Here is a 20,371-nt window from a genome sequence, read left to right as displayed (position 1 = left end):
TAATACTTGCTCCTAAGTCTTCCTGTCTCTGATGGCATCTATTGCTACATTGTGTCATGCTGCATCTCAAGAATGTAATATGCTATGTAAATTTCAAAACGTAATAAGGTAAATAAATACTTATTAATATCAATGGTATTGAGTAAATTCTACTGTTTTTTAGTTTTCCATCTGTGAAAAGTAAGTATTGTCTACTCACTGTTGATATATGCTGGCTTTGGAAATCTAGCAAGTTCTTGAGGGAAGCTTTAGTACTAGGCCTTTATTTAAATATTGAATATTGAAAAAGATGAGTATATGTTTAAATACTGTAGTGTTCTTCTTTTTACAAGTTTCTTGAAAGTTATTACACAAAAGTTGCACAAAAGGCCAATGCTTGTACTCAATTAGTGGCATGGAAACATTCCTAGATTATTAGAAGCTCCACTAATGGAATGTAAATTTGGGCAGTTTCAGCCATATTGGAAATGCTTCAGATATGGTTAACACATTGGACTGCATCCAATTCTGTAGATTTTGCCTAAGTGTGGAGAGGTACATCATCAGTTGGCTTCCCACTTGGTTATAACGTTGTTTGGCTTATGGCAATCCATAGAACAAAGATAACTACCCCAAAAAAGCCCCCAGTCTTATGTAACTTTTTTCTACTTCTGCAGTGACAGTTGGAGGATGTGAAAAAGAGGCCCAGGTTTGCTGAATTTTTTATGTATTCTATACCCATTAATTTAACAGTTGCTACTCTAAATATCCTTGTACTTATCTTATACTCCTAGAGGAAAAGGCAATAAGCAATATTTTGTGGGATTCTTTGTCATCTTGTATAATGATGCTTGTGATGAGCCTAAGCAAAAAGACTAGAATTTCAATTTATACTCTAAATTTTTTGCAGAGATTGAAAAAAGAGAAATTCTATTGCATATACTTTAATATTTGGGGGCATAATACAAAGGTAGGCATTGGAGAGATGGAGGGAAAACATTTTAGAAAATAAGGCTGTGATTCATAAAACAAAAGGGCCTGGAATTTGTTATCTCCACAGACTTCCCATGCCCCATTATGCATCACTAATACATTTTTCAGGAAGAGAATAATAATTCATTCAGCATACGGTAAGTGCCAAATAATGTCACCAAAAAACCAGAATTAACTATATCTTAAAGAACAAGAATAACTGATTACCATTTGATGGTATAGAATCTAGTAGCCATCTTGTGAAAGCAAAAAGGGAATTCCATAGTAAATTAGAAGAAAGAATAAGAATGTGATGTGGCATACAGTTGAACAATTCTTATTTGACTTATTTAAATGAACTCTTGGTGTCACAAATGAAAACAAATAAAGTATTTAGACTATGGTTAATCCGTGTAAAGCAGTTGCCAGAGTGAGGAGTCTAGAACAGCCTAGAAACTGCCTCAGCCAATAACTCCATATTTTTACAAAGCAGTGAAATATGGCAGCCAAGGGCAGCACTGATTTAAAATATAAATTCACTTGCAAAATTTTATGAACAGCATTGCTTTATAAAACATTGAGAAGTGATGAAGGAAAATCAAGTTAACTTAAGGTTTGCTGTGAGACCCAATTAAGTTGTCACATCCGAGGAGTTTTTAAAAATGAAACTAGAAGGACAATAAAAAGACATTAGTGGAAAAGTTCTTTTTAGTGTTCTTCAAATAACTAATTTTCTTCATCAAGGATAAAGGAGCCACCACATTTAGATTTTTAAATATTCCTTGAAGTATGGTATACAGAATTGAACTGGCATTAATATGCAAAGTGTATTTGGATCAAAACCAAGTAATTGCAGAGGAGTTCTCTTCCGGAAATGATAAATTTTTAGGACATTAAAGGATCAAATCTTAAGACAGCTGAAAGAGAAGAAGATACCAGATAATTAGAAAAAGATATCATAGAACTTATCACCATCCAATGAGCTTATATTCTCATCTCTACAAAATTGAGAAAATTTACAAACATATTGAGGTTCTCATTGATGACATAAGAGACTTTTCACAAATGATATTCTCTAAGAGGGCACATCTTTATAGTCATACAGAATAATTGAAAGGTACAGAGAATACAAGATCCCATTTCCCCACCTTCCTCCGTGCTTATTTATTGGTTATTTTTAAAAAATTGATTTGGTAGAACTAAATTATGTTAGCTTTAACGTTTGCCTTCAGTGCACATTAATATTTTATAAAATTCCTTGATACATAAAATAACATAAGTTTGATTATCTTGTTATTAACATCAGGCAAGGCATAAAACAATATGTACGCTCACAGAAGGTTTTTGTTACTGTCATGGAAATCATTTACTACAAAATCCCAAAATAAGAGAACTCCTTATAAATGTTGAGGACCTATTTTCAGATATTGTTTTGCTGATTTGATTGAACCCTGGAACATTTTCAAACCTCCTAAATAAGATCTGTAATTATTTAAAAAAAAATTCCTTCCTGTCTAGACTCTGATATACAGATAAGTAGAAGATCCATAGAAATGGTTCATTAGTGAGTATGTGTTAGACCCTACAGAAGGACAATGACTGAACCAGAAATTAACTAGGAGGAAAAAAATGACTTTGCATTTGGTGAAATGTACAGTACTTTTAGTTTTCTCTCTGAAGTAAAAACCAGCCTTTCAAATATCAGTATTTTTCACAGTGATACTGTATGACTACAAATTATAGAATACTACTCTCTCTGAGGAATCAAAATTTTAGGTCATTCAATAGGCAGTGGAGACATATATGGTGGGCATAAATAAGCTCTAGCATTTTATGAAAGTGTGAAATGTATTTTTAATCAGTCTTTATTAGTTGCTGTGCTCAAAAAGTTATGCTACCTTGTGGCAAATATTCTGGTGATGAGTCTGTCAGAACATAACCAGCCTGGTCTTTTGATATAAATATAAGTCTCTCAGTGGGTCCTACCTTGGTATTGGACTTGGTGATATGCTCTTTAAGAACCTAAAGTCATTTCCATGTTGTCAGGAGGCATTGCTGGCAGAGTTCTTTTAAGGCTTCTGTAGTCACCCTAAGATTACTTAATTCAGTACTGTTAAGTAAGTAAAATTACTTAACTGGATATTTCTGATTCCCTGTCCCCCCATTATAAATTTTCTTGCCTTTCACCACAATAGAGTAGAATGTTATAATAACACAGCTAGACTGATTGATACACACCAAGGTCAGATCATGTTGTAGGAACTTGCATGCTAGACATAATGTCAAGAAACCTGGGTTCAGACCACAGAATAGCAGCAATACTAACAACAATTCATTGTTCAGTCATTCTTTCATTCAACACACATTTGTTGAGTATCTCCTGTATGCTACAAGACATTGTACATTTCCTATCACATGTAGTCACTTCCTTTCAAGGAAACCAATGATACAGATAATTCAAAACAGTGAGTAGCCTATAATTTCTACTTGACTCTAGAATGCATTGTAACATTTCAATAGTAGATTTGCTTTCTAAGTTATGCCTTATGCTAATACAGAAGAAAGCTTCAGGTTCAGATTCTTTTAGTGGGTACCTCCAGTTCATTATGCGTGTACCTGCATCCACAGCACGATCCTGCCTCACTCAGTGTTATTGCTACTAATGCTGCCAAAGTTGGCGCACGTCACCTTTAGCTAAAAAGATGGTAGCATCCCTCCTTGGTTGTTGATGACCAAAATCAATAAAACATTCAAGAAAAAACGATCACCTGAAGATCCTTTTCCAGTGTATTCAGAACAACTGAGAGAGTACAAAAAAGGGAAAACTTTGGAAAGCATACATCAGCCTGAAACATTTTGTGTTAGTGCCATATTTCTTTGTGAGTAAGAGAAGATTTCTACTACATAAATCATTCGTTGGAATGGTATCTGGTATTAAAGTTAATTTTATGATCCCTCAACTGGCACCATCAATCATATATGTATAAGGTGAAAGGAAGGTTAGTCAAAATAAGATGATTTCAGTAAAAGAAATGTTTGTGGTTTAATGCTTGGATTAAACATACTAAACTCATTCCAGCAATATAACATTGCTGGAAGGTGCTAACCTGAAAATCATACTTCAAACCAACACCAGCTATGAGCCAATAGGCTAGTAGTTCATCTTAAAAAGTGTTAGAAAACTGTGAATATGCTAGTGGGATCTGAATTTCTGTATTGAATATGCATCTTAAGCTTTGTCCCTAGAAGGTGTGCTTCTTGTTTTTAGATGGGATAGGATAATATAAGAAATTAAAATACAAGAGTAAATAGCATTATTTTTGTTTAATGTGTATTATATTGTAAGAATCAATCAGTAAACATTTTTTGAGTATGTACTTTGACTAGGCATTGTGCTAAGCACTGAGAAAACAAAAGGAAGAAAAGAACAGTCCTTTCCTTCCAGGAGCTTACAATCTAATGGATAATATACAAAGAAATATATACAAAGCAAGCTATATACTGGATAAATAGAAGATAATTTAAGGGGGGGAAACACTGGAATTAAGAGGGGTTGGGGAAAGCTTCCTGTAGAAGGTGAGATTGTAGTTAGAAATTAAAGGAAGCCAGGGAGGTTAGTAGTCAGAATGGAAAGGGGAGGGGGCAGCTAGGTGGTTCAGTGAATAGAGTACTGGTCCTGGAGTCAGGAGGACCTGAGTTCAAATGTGGCCTCAGACATTTAACACAAATACTGGCCGTGTGACCTTGGGCAAGTCACTTAACCCCAATTACCCTCCAAAAAGACAAAAAAAAAGATATTTGGGGTGGCTAGGTGGCACAGTAAATAGAGCACTGGCCCTGGAGTCAGGAGGACCTGAATTCAAATCTGGCCTTAGACACAACACAAAAACTAGCCCTGTGACCTTGGGCAAGTCACTTAAGCCCAATTGCCCTCCAAAAAGCAAAAAAAAAAAGGGGGGGGATTAGAGGGAACCCCTATGTTAGCAATGGGTACAGGACTAGATGCTATTTGACAACTCTTTTGCCCACCCACTTCAGTGTCACAGTTCAAGGGTGGAAAGGAGAACTTTCGGTCATGAGGGAGCAGGGATCCTAAGGAACAGTATTGGTTACAATCCCAAGGGATCAGGGAATCCTTGCTGGGTAAGCTCCAGAACACATGCTAGGAGAGCGATGACCACACCTTTCCCCAGATTATACCACCTTGGAAGCTCCAAAAAAAATCCAAACCCTCAGAACTTAACCCTGAAAATAGCAATGCAAAAAAGCATGAAGTTTCAGACTACATCCCTTTCCCTCCCCACCTCTTCCCCACAGCAGGAACAGAGCCCTACTTTAACATAAAGTTCAGAGTCAAGAAATAGACTGGGAAAATGGGCAGACAAAAAAAAAGAAGCTGACCATAAAAGGCTGCTATGGTTCTAGGGAAGATCAAGACACAAACTTAGAAGACAGCAGTGTAAAAACAGCTACAGGCAAAACCTCAAAGAAAAAATATTAAATTGGCCATAAGCCCAACAATAATTTTTGGAAAAGCAAAAAATTTATTTTCAAAATTAAATAAGAGTAATAGAGGAAAGATTGGGTTAAAAAAAGAGTGAGGGAAGAAAATTATGACAAGAAAGTAGCTTGATAAAAGAGGCACAAAAATACTAAAGCAAATAACTTTTCAAAAAGCAAAATTGGCTAAATGGAAAAAGGTACAAAATCTCACTGAAGAAAATAATTCCTTAAAAATTAGCATTGAAGAACTGGCAGGTTCTCCATGAGACATCAAAACAGTCAAAGTCGAAAGAATGAAAAAATGAAAGAAAATGTGAAATATCTCATTGAAAAAAATCATTGATCTGTAAAAATAGATCAGAGAGTGAGAATTTAAGAATTATTGGACTGCTTGAAAGTTATGATCAAAGAAAGAGCCTAGACATTATATTCAAGAAATTATTAAGGAAAATTGCCTCAATATCCTAGAACCAGAGGTAAATTGAAAAATTTGAAAAATTGAAACAATGCATTGATCACCATCTGAAAATGATCCCAAAATGAAAACTCCCAGGAATATTATATCCAAATTCCAGAGCTCCCAAGTCAAAGAGAAAATATTTCAAGCAGCCAGAAAGAAACCATTCAAATACCATGGAGCCACAGTCAGGATCTCACAAGACTTAGCAGCTTCCACGTCAAAGGAGCCAAGGACCTGGAATGTGATATTCTAGAAGGCAAATGAGCTGGGATTACAACCAAGAATAACTTAACAAAACAGTACAATTTTTCAAGGGGGAAAAAAAAAGCAGGGGGAATTTAATGAAATAGAGGACTTTCAAGCATTCCTGATAAAAAGACCAGAGCTGAGTAGAAAATTTTGATTTTCAAATATAAGACTAAAAAAAAAGCATTAAAAATCTAACATGAAAGAGAAATAAGTGACTTGATAGGGTTAAAGTGTTTACATTCCTGTGTGGGAAGGTGATAAATGCAACTTCTAAGAGTTTTATCATTATTAGAGCACTTAAAAAGGATTCTTAGAGGGAATCAAAGTGAGTTGATTTTGTTAAGATGGGCAAGAAAGAGGGATGCCCTGGCAGGAGGAGAAGGGAGAGGAAGAATGGGGAAAATTATGTCCCATAAAAAAGACATGCAAGAAAGAGCTTTTAAAATGGAGAAAAATGGGGGGGGAGAATAACACTTAAACCTCACTTTCATCTAAATTGGTTCAAAGAGGGAAAAACATACACTCATTTGGGTATAGAAATCTGTCTTACCTAACAGGGAAATAGAAGAAGGGAAGTAAGATGCGGATGGAAGGGGGGCAGCAAGGGAAAAAAGTAAGTCAGAAAAAGGAAGACATTGGTCAGAAGCAAAACAGACATTAGGGGAGGGAGAGGATAAAGAGAAAAAGAAAGATAAACAGAAGAAAATAGAATGGAGGGAAATGTACAGTTAGTAATCATAACTATGAATGTGAATTGGATGAATTTATCCATAAAATGGAAGTGGATAGAAGAATGGATTAGAAACCAGAATCCAACAATATATTGTTTACAAGAAACATATTTGAAACAGAGACACAGTTAAAAATAAGGGGCTGGAGCATAATCTGTTATGCTTCAGCTGAAATAAAAAAGTCAGGGGTAGCAATCATGATCTCAGACAAAGCAAAAACAAAAACTTAATTAAAAGAGAAAAGCAGGGAAACCACATCTTGCTAAAAGGCATAATAGATAATGAAGTCTTATCAGTGCCAAAATCCAGAGAGAAAAGAGTATGGAGGAGAGAGTGACCAGCAGTGTCAAAGGTTACAGAATGGTCAAGGGGAATGAGGGTTGAGAAAAGACAACTAAGAAATCATTGAGAGAGCAGTTTTGGTGGAATGATAAAATCAGAAACCAGATTGTGAGTGATTAAGAAGAGAATGAGAGGAGAGACGGTGGAGGCACTTACTGTAGATGGCCTTTTCAAGTAGTGTAGTTTTTAAGACAGAAGACATATAGGATAATAATTGCTGGAAATGGAAGGATCAAGTGAGTAATAGTGTTTGGGGCTGTATTTGGTTCTCATGTGTGGTGTCTCCAGATCATATGACTTGCTTTTTGTGCGAGTTCAAAGCTTAATACTTAGCAGTGAAAGAACAATTGATCATAATTAGAGATTTCAAAAATATAATTTCCCTGATAGTTTACCTTCTTTCCCTTAAATCTATGAATGTTATAGGTTCTTTTTACTTCATTAAAAATTTGTTATTACTTTTTATTTCAGTCTTTTATGGATACTCTCTCTGACACAGACACACACACACACACACACACACACACACACCTACCTTACTTTGGAATTGAACCCCCTCTTGTAATGAACAGTTAAGTAGACAGCCTATACAATGAACAATTGACAGTATCACATGGCCCATTCTGCCCACTTCCTTGCCTCTCTGTTTAGAAAGCAAAGTATGCTTTTTCTCTTCTGTGGGACCAAGATTATAACATAGATTCTTAAGTATACCGTTCAGACGCCTTGGATTAGTGAACCAAGGTACATTTAATGAAAGTTTGCTGTGTGCCTATTCTGCAACATCCCTGTCTTCAAGGTACTTAAAAGGAGCTTGGACAGAATATTTTAACATTTTATAGAAGGGAAATTTTTCCTAAAATTTCCTCTTTTATCTCACCTAAACAATAACAGTATTGAAGATTCACTGTTTGATTAAGCAGTAGCTCTCTGGAATAATTTCTCTTCTTTTTAGAGCCCTTTATCAATAATGTTTTTCTAAATTGAAGGATTTCATAACAAAGGAGGGGAAGTTTTGTCATTCAAATCAATTTTGATATAGTAGAATTTGTTTCTCATTTCAACTTAACTTCAAGATTGCTTATTTGCACTTTGTCATCTTAGAAATTTTATCTCATTTCCATTTCCTTGGCTTTAAGGAAAACTTGTCCAGGGCGATTGCTATCCATAGCTGTCACATAGATATCTTTGAATTTTGCAAGCAGATGCCTGTGTTTAAATTGCAGCTTTACCACTACTTGTATGATGCTAGGCAAGTCACTTAATTTCTGTGAGCCTTGGGGAAATGGCCTTTACCTATAAGGACCTTTCTGGATCTGAATCTATGACTCAAGGATACAGTCATATTAGTTGGTCTACCTCCTATATTCAACTTCTCATTTAAATAATTGGTCATCTTGGCCCATCCCAGACTCATTTTATATTTGTTTGCCTCCAGAATACTATAGTCAGTAATAATTGTAAAATGCTTTGAGCTCTTCAGGAGAAAGATATGTTAATAGTATTTTTGTTGTTTGTCTTTTTGTTGTTCAATTGTCTTTTGGTCATCTGACTCTTTGTGACCCCATTTGGAGTTTTCTTGCCAGAGATACCAGAGTAGTTTGTCATTTCCTTCTCCAACTTGTTTTACAGAGGAGGGAACTGAGGCAAACAGGATTAAGTGACTTGTCTAGGGTCACACAGCTAATAAGTACCTGAGACCAGATTTGAACTCAGTAAAATCAATCTTTCTGACTCCAGGCCCAGTGTTTGATCCACTGCACCACCTGCCTCCATATTTTAAATTGAAGATATGAATTATCCTTAGTCATGACCACTTAATGAATTCTTAAATGTCCATATTGAACATGAAAATTATGTTCACCTTGCATTTCCTTAAAACTTATCTTTCAGAATCATGGTGATGATAACAGTGCTTTATATGGAGGATTATAAAGCCTGGTGGCACAATAGATAGAATGTTGAACTTGGAGTCCAGAAGACCTGTGTTTGAGTCTTGCCTTAGACATTTAATAGATGTGTAACCCTAGCCAAGTCACTTAACTTCTCTATGCCTCAGTTTCTACATCTGTAAAATGAGAATAATAACACTGCCTATCTCACTGGGTTGTTGTTTTACTCAAATGACATGATGGGTAGTTATTTGCAAACCTTAAAGCACTGTATAAATGTTATTATGTCATGAATCTTAATAGGAAAGAAATCAAGTTTATGAAGTCTAATTGAATATAAATTCAAAGATATTATTTTGTAACTAACAGTTTACAATTTCATGTCAACTAACCAAATTCTTATATGTTATAGTTGTTTTTAATTTTATGTTTCATGATAACTATACTTTTCTCCCCCCAAAATTCTCGTGCAATTTCAGCTTGTTACCACCAAGGCCTGGTAAAAATTATGGCTTTGGAGAGTACACTGAGAGGTCTGTGTTAAATTCATTTAAAGTGCAAAAACTTCTATTTATTTCTTCTTTATGACAAATGTAAACTGTTAAGGTTAAGTGGGTGGGGCAACCGGAAGTAATTACTAAAGCCAGTGGCATTTTTGTGGTTTAATAAAGGCAGAAGCTAATTATTCAGTTTTTATTTAAGTGAAATGATGCCAAAAAGGAGGTTCCTGCAGAGCAGCTGCACTCCTTCAGTGTTACCCTAATTTACCACAGACACAACTGTCACAAACAGAACTTTTAAACTTGATATATCGCCACGAAAGTTGGGAGTCTTTTGTTTGGAGTGCATGCAGAAGAACCCCTTTATACAAATCAACCGGGAGATGACGGACAATGATGAAAATTTGATTCTTTGAAGTCATAATGGTCATTGAAATGTGTGAAATTCTGGTATTGAAAAGAGAGCAGCCAGCAAGACTCTAAATCCTGGGTGGTTGCAAGAAGCTTGCTGGGAGGTTTTTCTGCATTTTGACACCAACTTCCCATTGCTTGTTCACTGCTTCCTTTGTTTAAAAAAAAGTTGAATTCACACAAGATAAATGGTCTGAATACTTGATAACCGAATCATATAGTTTTTATATGAAAAGCTAATACTTAATGAGAGTAAAAAAAGACTTTGGCCCTTTGGTATTTGGAAGAAAAATGTGATTTACACTTGCATTAGCTTATCATTTCTTATTATTTTCTCTTAGTTTTTCTATTTGGTGAATTATTTGCTGCTCAGGAAAAAAATGGAAGGACCATCAGATGCCCCCCATCTTTGAGAATTTTTAAATATAAGGTAGAGATGATGCTGTAAGTGTGAGCTCTGTTGCAGAAGAATGATGTGCATCCCCTCAAAGCCAAATCCAAATTCTAGTGACCTTGAGTTCATGAGCTTCAAATTGGGTTTTCCTCTATGGCCTACATCTGTAGGAGTAGAATATATTACATTTTTGGAACTTTATCTTATTCAAATGTTTCCATCCTCTTCAGTAATTTAAGTGAGTCACAAAATTCACATTTTAAATATTTAGAAAGGGTTGGTTTTTAAGATGTCATTATTTGTTATAATGGCATAGATTGCCATTTTCTACTGTCAGGTAAAAAAAAATGACTAGTTTACAGAGGAAATTAATTCATTTTTCAGGTGAAGTTTGAACTTCCATTTTACTTTAGCAGTACTCATTAGTTGTCAGAAAATGTATTAATTTATTTAATCTATCCAGCTCATTCAAATGGGTGAAGTTTTAAATCCTTGTTGAATTCAAGGTGTTTCCGCTTTACTAGATTTTTCCAAAACCCAATAAAACATTATTAGCAGGTGATTTCTCCAACTTTTAAATTGATTTTTAATGCAAGAGCAAAAATCAGTCAGCTTATCAAAAAAAAAAAAATCAAGGTCATACTTATAACCTAAAATGACTTTCAGACATTTTGTTCTTGAAATTGGTTCACAGGTAGCTCATTGAGAACTTGGACTCAAAGCAAAGCATTGAGGACAGAGTTCAACTTAGTGCAGCATAGTTCTTTTCAAGTATTATATTGTTTTAATGGCATCTCGGAGCGGGAGATTTAGCCCATTGAAATGTCGCTTAAAGGACAGGTTCTTCTGTCACTAGCTGAAGCTGTGTGGATGAAATGATCACAATAGAGTGTTGTAATGCATTTTAAAAGTGTGAGAAATCAGTTTGTCTAGACTAAGAGTGCGCCTACAGGGAATAGGAATTTTAGAGCTTCTGTGCCCTTTAGGTGTCAAGTATGTGATAGATGCCAAGCTTTTTTATTCTCTATCTTTGGCAACAGCTCAGCTATGCTACAGTACCTTACATGTCTACTGCAAGCAAAAACATTGATTCTGTGTCAGGGCAACTTGGGCTTCAAAATCTAGAAACTCATTGTCCTGAGAATCTTCTGTTCAAGTGCCAACTTTAAATTGGGGAAGATATCAATAAATAATTGCTATATTCCCAGAAGGCATGGAAACTTTAGCAGTTAGTTAAAAGTAAAAAATATAAAGAGATTAACAACATCATGTAGCTATTTACTATCTAATTGAAACAATGAGTAATTTTATTAATTTCAGGAGGTTTTTGTCATAATTCATATTAAACTGTAATTCAGTACAAATCAAGAGAAAAAACCAACTTAATGTTAAATACACTTATTTTATAAATTTCGGTAGCCAGAATACAGAGAAGCTGTCTTTCTAAAACTAAATTCAGCATCTAAATCTTGTGATATCTAGAGTAATTCATTTTCTTGGGAGTTAGTGTTCATATTTTTTAAATCCTGGTTTACTTGTTATTCCTGCAATTCATTCGTGGGTTAATGGGAGTAATAGTTTTACATTTTAGGATTCTGGGTATTACCCTTAGTTTTTCTGTGGTTCCAATATGGGATAATTAAACATCTTCACTTTTATTTCAGATACCATGCAACTATTGTTTGCTTTTCTTTTTTATAATGTAGGCACATACTTGGACTGCATATTTGTGTAAATATATGTGTATCATTTTGATAGTTTCTGTAAACAGACAAGCTGTGACAGAGAAACCACACCTCATTATTGGTACAGGTGGAAAAGTATTGTGTTAAGCATAACATTTATTGCCAACTAAAATAAAAAACTTTAAAGTGTATTACTTTTTAATCTTGTGGGTGTATTAGACTAGTATAGTCAGAAGTACCTGTCAATCTTTTCTCATGTATGTTGTAGCTTTGAATAATAGTATTATTTCTTTTATTTTTAGCATTATTACACATATATTGATCATAAACAACTACTTTTATTTAAAACCAAAAAAGTTTTGTCAGTTTTTACTCCTTGGACCCAAACATTTATTGAGGTGTTTTTTTTTTTCATGAAAAAGTAATATATATTACTTACAAGTGTTGAAGAATATAGTTTTGTACATAGGCTTATTATTTACAAATGAAAGCATAGTCTTTAATTTTATAATTATACTATAGGTATTTCACGTTTATCCCACCTCCACCCTGGTCATCTTAAATAGTTGTTCAAAGCTTACTTTAGTAAGTGAAATATGAATTAAGTCATGCTTCATTTCTGGGAATGATTTAGAAGCAATGCTAATCATTTTTCACAGACTAAAATCTTTTGCCATCACTAAATAGGGACAGAAATGAAGAGATTTTTTTTATTAAATATGTTTATCTAGTTATTGTGTGTCATGTCAGTATTGCTCAGACTTGTTAAATAAATTTAATGCAGATTGCCATATCTCTGGATATGCATACCACATTAACATTTTTTAATTGACCAGAGATGTAAAGGGGTTGGGGAGGGAGGAATGGTCCAGAAAGTTTAACTTTAATATTTAGCACACACAGAGCTGGGAAAATTACAAAGTTTCACTACCTTAGCTTTGGATGATAGACTAGGTTTGAATCATTCTTATCATAGAAGATGTCAGCATAGATAAAAATACCATATTGAATTTTAATTAGTTTTATTCTTTTAATGGTTTCAGTCCTAACTGCAAAGGTAATGAATGACTTGTTCTTCATAGTCAGACACTGATTATAGGGTTTGTTACTATTATGTTTTTTCCTGTTTAAAGTTTAGTTAATGTTTTTATTATCTCCAAGCTGAAGAACCCTTGTTTTAATTTTCTCTTGATAACAGTTCGTAAAGAGCCTTCTTCCAGCAAGATATTCTAAAAATTAATATTCCTGCTTTGTTAAGTTGGTAGGGTATTGTGTATTTATCAGTTTAGCAACTATTGTAAAAGCTTCAGCAGGATTTTTTTTTTTTGGCCAGTGAAACTGATAAGTGTGGGGGAATTAAAAGAAATGTCTCAGAACATCAGGAAGACCCTACCATTTTCATAGAGGTTTGTTGGATGCCTTATCTTTGATATCTATCTGAGAAATTAAATAACCAGAAAGATATAGAAAACCAGTTTATAAATAAAAAAATGTGAATAGATTAGTATAAAGAAAGGGAACTATATAAAAGCACATTTGTAGGGTATGCACTGTATCTGAAACCTTTTTAATTTCTTATTTCTTTTTAGGATATCACTGCATTGACTGGTGTTCCAGAGGAACATATCAAAACTAGAAAAGTTCAGATTTTTGTTCCTACTCGCAATAACATGCAGTCTGGAGTAAACAACACAAAGAAATGGAAGATGGAGTTTGATACCAGAGAGCGATGGGAAAACCCTTTGATGGGTTGGGCATCAACGTGAGTACTGTTTGTTGGTTTAATTTGGACTTTACTATTATTTCTGTGCATTTTTTTGTTTGTTTTGCTTTGAACACTTTAAATTTTCGGGCTGTTTCATGTGCAATGATGGTATGTTTTGACATTGCTTATAAAGGCAGGTTAGTATAGGCACTTTGCCTGAAGAAACAAAATGTGGAAATTACATTGATGCCTTTCATTCTATTATGTTAATCTGGACCAGCACACCACTGTGTATAGTGAGTACTGAATAATAGTTGCCCAAATGGCATTGTACTTAAGTCAGATATTTCAAATTACACTTGGATAATTAAGGAAAAGTGTTACTAAGTTTGTGCCTTTCAGCTCTAGATTTATGATCCTGGTTCATTACTCTTTTCTTCTTAGTATTAAGTCACAGTGAAATTTCTTTATACAGCTTAGAGGGAAGTAGTCAGATAGGTTTAGAAATTAGTGCTCTACCCTGTTGGGACAGTTTGCCAATCATTAGGGTCTATATAAACATAGTAGTCATAAAATGTCCCCAAAGTAAATGACTTTACTCTCAGTGGTATAGAATCAAGTTCAGTAAATGTTAATACTCATGATGTTTCAGTCTAGGAAATTCAGAGAAGCCCTAATATTAATGTTGTGGTTGAGAATTCTCTATACATTTTATGCAACTCAGTTCTAACAAAATTTCATTACCAGTTTGGAACAGTTAATGTTCTGGTTTTAGTAAAGTATGTTACTTATCTTTTTCTGTAGATGCTTGTTTAAAATGGCTGCCATTATTAATTTTGAATATAATTTCTATAATTCACCAGATTAAATTGTCATTGCATATAAGATTCTTTAACACATTCTTCAGAATAAGTCTACTATATAATATGTAGATTTTTTTAATCATGTACTAGAAAGATCTGAATTTTTAATAAAAAGCATAGTATTGTGATTTCATTAAACATAAAATTTTAACATGAGCATCTGTACACCAGCATTAATGTAGCTTTCCATTCCTATCTTCAGTGTTAAAACCTTTTAAGGGACTTTGGGCTTGTATAGCTTAATTTGTTTCAACATTCATCAAATATTTATCAAGGATCCACCATGTGCAGTATTCTTTGATAGACAGTACTTTACTTGAGCCTAACATTTCATGCAAGAATACAGTTTGAATTTAGATATACTATTTTGGATTTACTATTCTTAAACAGAAGCTTATATAATTATATTATTTAAAGCATGACTAAGTCTACAAATCCCTGTTTGGGTTTTGAAGTAGTTTCGTGAGCTTCTAAATATGTTCCACCTTTAAAAAACAGAAAAACAAAAAAACCCAGAAACATGGAAATTTGTACCTAATCATATCTTTTTTTTAAAATACCATGGTGATTTTTAATGAATAAATAATATATACCCTATGGGTTAAACTTGACTCTAAATTCTCAAAAAGCTTTTAAATTAACTTCAGAAACTTTATAGACCAAATGGAAATATTTAGAAAATAAGGGCTATCTTACTATAATGCAATAGCTACAAAAATGATGCTTTTTAAAATAAATCTTAAGTTTGATAGAGGTTTCATTATTCCCATATGTCCTGGTAGTAAAAAAAAAAAAATTAGCCAACAGATTTAATTATATCACTTCTATTCTTTTTTTTTTTTTTTATCTCTGAAACAGGTTGTTACATCATTTAACAATTCTTGAAAATATTATTTGGGCAAAGCAACTTTCCCATTTACCATGTTTTCTGCCAACCACAATCTTTAATGATATGACACAATAGCATTTAAGACGTTAGGTATTGTGAATAAAACATGGAATTCTGTAGTAAGATTTGCAAAGTAGTTTTTTAAAGCATTTATATATTTATTTCTATGCCTTTTGCACATGAACTTTTGAAGATCTGGATTTTTCAACACCTGACTTTTCATGAAATTTTCAATATTGGCATTATTGGACTAAAACTCTACTGTACAATAAGGAACCAGCGAATGCTAATCTTTTGATGCTGGATATTTAGTGTCAGTCAAAGGATTTGTTTTGGGGTGTGGGGAAAGAGGAATGTTGTTGTCCATGCTGCACCTGGCACTTCTACCCATTCCCACGCCCACAGAGTTGCCAAATGTCAGTGTTGTGGAGCTTTTAACTACATGGACAGAGGCACAAACAGATACACAAATATACATTTATTTGTGTGGGCATACACATACACATACTCATATCTACATATACATGCACACACTTTTCTGTTGCATCGCATAAAATCTTTCAAGTGTTTGAATACCACCCCTCCCTCCCTGTCCCTCTACCTTTCCCTCTGTCTGTCTGTCCTTGTCTCTTTCTCCTTCTAAGGAGAAATAGAATCAAGTGAAAAGTATAGGTAATGGCCTAACACAGAGACTGTAGTGAGAAGGGCATCCCCAGGAGGCTGACAGTGACCCCGCTTGTCTTGTCTCCTGTGTTCTCAGCCTGTCTGGTCCTCAACTTCTTCACTTCTTCATCTTTAAAATGACAGGATTATACTACCTAAATATAGAATGATTCAAGCAAAATCTAGTTAAGTAGTAAGTCTGGTAGTAGGAACTTGTCATAATAGCCAGTGATTGGTTCTTCAGTAAAAACCTACCCAGGAGGAGGGCTGAGTTTTGGATTTCACAGACTTATGTGACTGGCAATCATGTCAGATATGTCAGAACTTAAAGATCAAAATTAATGTTCTTTTCCAGATCAATCTTTAGAAAGCTATATGTATGCTTATCCCAAGTATATTGGGATATATATGCTTAAAACATTTTTGCAAGACCCCCTTGGTTATTGATTTCAGAGTAAGTGCTACATTCTATTGAATAGTCTTAACTGTGGCAATTCTTTGCCCTTTTGATTAAAAAACAGTTTAAAGTTATTCAAAGTCAAATCCCATAAATGAATGAAAAAGCATGTATTAAATGATTACTATTTGCAAAGCACCGTGCTAAGTACTGGGGATACAAGTAGAAAAGCAGAGACAGTTTGTTCTAAAGGAGCTCACATTCTGATGGAGGAGATTACATAATAGTTTTCACCTTGGAGTACCGTGACAAAGAAGATAGTAATGCACTTTCTTTGATAACATTTCCACTGACCCTAAACTATTTAACAGTCTCTCAAAGATTTTAAAGATGAGAATTTTCTTTTTTGCATAAGGGGCTGCAATACTCATAGAAGCAATTGCCAGATTCTGTCTTCCCAGAGGTTGTTTCTTTGTATAATGGTTCTCTGGGGTTGAGCTAGAAGGAGGACTGGTGGTCCACGTCGGGGTGTTGATGCGCCTCAAACTCTAGGGTTTGCTTACCTTGCCATGTAGCAATTAAGTTTTCAGTTGGTATAGTTGATATTTGGTAAGGAGGGCCCCTTATTCACGGGAATTGCTCACACCAATGATGATCAAGGCAGGAAATACCATTGTGGGGAGTGGATTTTTTGTGGTTCCTAAACTGGCTGTGGAAGCACTCCCAAAAAAGTTTTGAGCAGTATATACATAGATAGTGTAATATCCTGGGCAAAGCTGGTAAGGAATCAGAAGACCAAGATTTGGGTTCCAATTCTGCTTATTACTACTACTAGTGACCACTATTTATATAAGATCTTAAAATATAGCAAACATTTACATATATTACCCTAAAACAGCCCTGTGAATGAGATATTTTAGACATCCCTTTTTACATATGTGGAAGCAGTCTCAGAGGAGTTAGAGGCTTACCCATGGTCATACATCTAGTATTTTAGACAGGGATGTGAACCCAGCTCTTCCTGACTCCAGATCTTATACTCTTAACCACTGTGCCTCACTGTCTCTCTTTACCATGGACACTTGGGAAAGTCTCAAGTCTTTTTGAGCTTTGATTTTCACATCTATAAAATCAGGATAATACCTGCCCTGTTTACTTCATAAGGTTTTTGTGAGGCTCATGTGAGATAATGCTGTGCAATATATACACTACTGTACAAACAAGAAGTAGTAAGTATCACTTAGGAGCTTTGTTTATGTGAGGAAATGAATCATATACCAATGCCTGTAACTAGGGTTTAAGTGCTATATGTTCAGGTTGTAAAAACAAGTGCTCCAGCTCCCTCATTAAACATAGCTTTCTTATGCCTCTTTTTTGGGTATGTAGACAAATCATTAATTTCCATCAGTTCTCTCTATATAAAGATTTAATTTTTTACCTGTATTGGAAGTTTTTCTTAATATTGTCCTTTATTTTAAAATTTTATTTCCAGATATAACCCTCCCTCCAATATTCCCTTGTAATGAAAACATTAACAGGGAAAAAAAAAGTTTGGCAAAACTCAACTCATTTAAACATGTCTGCCAGCATATGCAATTTTTCACTCATATTAACCTCCCCTTTCAACAAAAGGAGAGGGGTACATTTTCCCCCCATCTTTTCTCTTGGGACCAAGCTTATTTTAGAGGTTAGAAACTTTTTCATGTAGTAATGAAACATCTATAAATATAAGAATCAATACCCTTAATTCAATCACATCCTAATTGTTGTAAACCTCCTGGGTTATTTTTAAGGGGAAAAGAAAAAAATCAACTATAACCTAAATTTAGAGTCCTTTGAGATGTTTTTGTGTTTATGAAGTCCATGAGTCATAGTAGATAAAAGCTGTCTTTGAATTAAGGAAATCTGTGTTCAAGTCCTGCTTCTTACACATTGCTTAGCCATATGACCATAGACAAATCACTTAAATCTCTAAGATCAGTTGTAGATGGGTGTTTGTGGAGGGAGTTTTCTTACTAGTGAAATCTGATTTCTCTTCCCTGTTTCTCTTTCCTGTGCCCAACTCTTTTAAACCATCTTTAATTATGTCTATACTAAATTGGTCATTGCTTTTTTGCATCATTGCATTATTTAAGATTTTAGTTTTGATGGAAGCACAGGCATTTAAAATGCTCACTGGTGGCTTTTTCTCTCTCAGCATATAGTGAGTATCGAACTATTGGACCTCTTTGGCAAAAATTGATATAGTTTCTATATTAATTTTTAGCATTTATAATCTTCTTATAGCTTGTATATTTAGTTTTCTTAATCGTTTTTCCTTTGGTTTGCAGTAATTTATTTAAAACCTACTGTGTGCTAACTACCGGGGATACATAGGAAAACAAAAAGCAGTTCCTGCTCCTAAGGAATTCACAGTCTAGTGGGGGAGATGACAAACAAAATATGTACAGGAGAAATTGGAGGTAATCTTAGAGGGAAGGCACTAGTATTAAGGGGAATTGGGAAATATTTCTTGCAAAAGGTGGAATTTTAGCTGGCACTTAAAGAAATCCAAGAGACAGATGAAAAGGGAGAGAATTCAAGGAATAGGAGAAATGACAGGAGTTGAGGGATGAAGTGTCTTGTGGGAAGAGCATGAAGGAGATCAGTGTTACTAGGTCATAGAGTATGTGGAAGGGAATAAGGTATGAGAATACTAGAATGTTAGGAAGGGGCCAGGTTATGAAGGGCTTTGAAAACCAAATGGAGGATTTTATATTTAGAGAATAACTCATCTCTCATTCAGTTTCTGGCAACTAACTTGCCCTCTGTATCATCCTTGGAAATAGAAGGTCATCTAATTAAAGCAGAGGTACACACTAATTTAGCTATTGCTAATTCTTACAGCACCTAACTTTCCACATAGTATGATTTATCCTAACTCCTTATTGGATCAGAGAAGCAGATGCCTTTTATAGGCCTAAGAATAGTTCTTCTATGTATATTGTAGCAAGTGTCCCCAAATGGCAGTTTTTACCTCTGTCTCTGTCTCTCTCTCTATCTCTCTGTCTCTGTCTCACTGTCTCTCTCTCTGTCTCTGTCTCTCTGTCTCTCTCTTTCTCTCTCTCTCTCTCTCTCTCTCTCTCTCTCTCTCTCTCTCTCTCTCTCTCTCTCTGTCTCTCTCACTTACAGTTGTAATCTTGTTGAGGACAAGCACTGTTTGTGTTTTTATATTCTGTGTGTCATGGTTCTTTGTATGTAGTTAACCCACAGTTTGTGGAACTGAATTGAATTAAATGTCTATGTACTTATTTACCAGATTGCCCTCCTATGCTGCCTCTGATATGTGTGTATACATATACATATATTTTGTGTTGTGTGTGTGAATCCACAAACTTGAAAAGAACATTGAGGTTTAAAGCTAACGAAAATGTTGAAATAATATTTTCAAAATCTCTGTCCAGAAGAGGTTATTTTTAGCTTTAGGATACCATAGTCATAAATTAGATCTATATTTTTATTTAGATTTTGGAGAAATTAAATGTCAATTTAATTCTAGTCTTCATTCTTTTAATATCTGTATACATTATGAATGCATTTACAGATTTAAAACTATACCCAGAAAGTTACTAAACTCACATAACTAAAACACTACTAAGTCAATACCACATAGAAAACAAAGAAAGAGGAAAGAAATATTTATGTGCTCACATTTTAGCAGCTGTTTTCATCTAAAAATTGAAAACAAACTTTTTCT

General features: G+C 34.4%; 1 protein-coding gene across 3 annotated transcripts in view; it reads left to right on the top strand.

Annotated features, from left to right (window-relative positions):
* Positions 1–20,371, top strand: part of NDUFS4 (NADH:ubiquinone oxidoreductase subunit S4) — a 164,085-nt gene that overhangs the window by 97,819 nt on the left and 45,895 nt on the right. For all 3 annotated transcript variants that reach the window (XR_011169742.1, XM_069095290.1, XM_069095289.1), the window contains exon 3: positions 13,708–13,880. Coding sequence is in view for 2 of the 3 variants with exons in the window: in XM_069095290.1 (XP_068951391.1) it covers positions 13,708–13,880 (173 nt within the window). In the remaining variant the exon portion in view is untranslated. The remainder of the gene's footprint in view (positions 1–13,707; positions 13,881–20,371) is intronic.

Source organism: Petaurus breviceps, unplaced genomic scaffold (genome assembly GCF_028583685.1).
Source record: "Petaurus breviceps papuanus isolate PSGF00001 unplaced genomic scaffold, PetGlider_PUasm1.0 226, whole genome shotgun sequence".
Classification (NCBI taxonomy): Eukaryota; Metazoa; Chordata; class Mammalia; order Diprotodontia; family Petauridae; genus Petaurus; species Petaurus breviceps.
The sequence above is the reverse complement of the archived record's forward strand: the minus strand, read 5'-3'. Positions and strand labels throughout refer to the sequence as shown.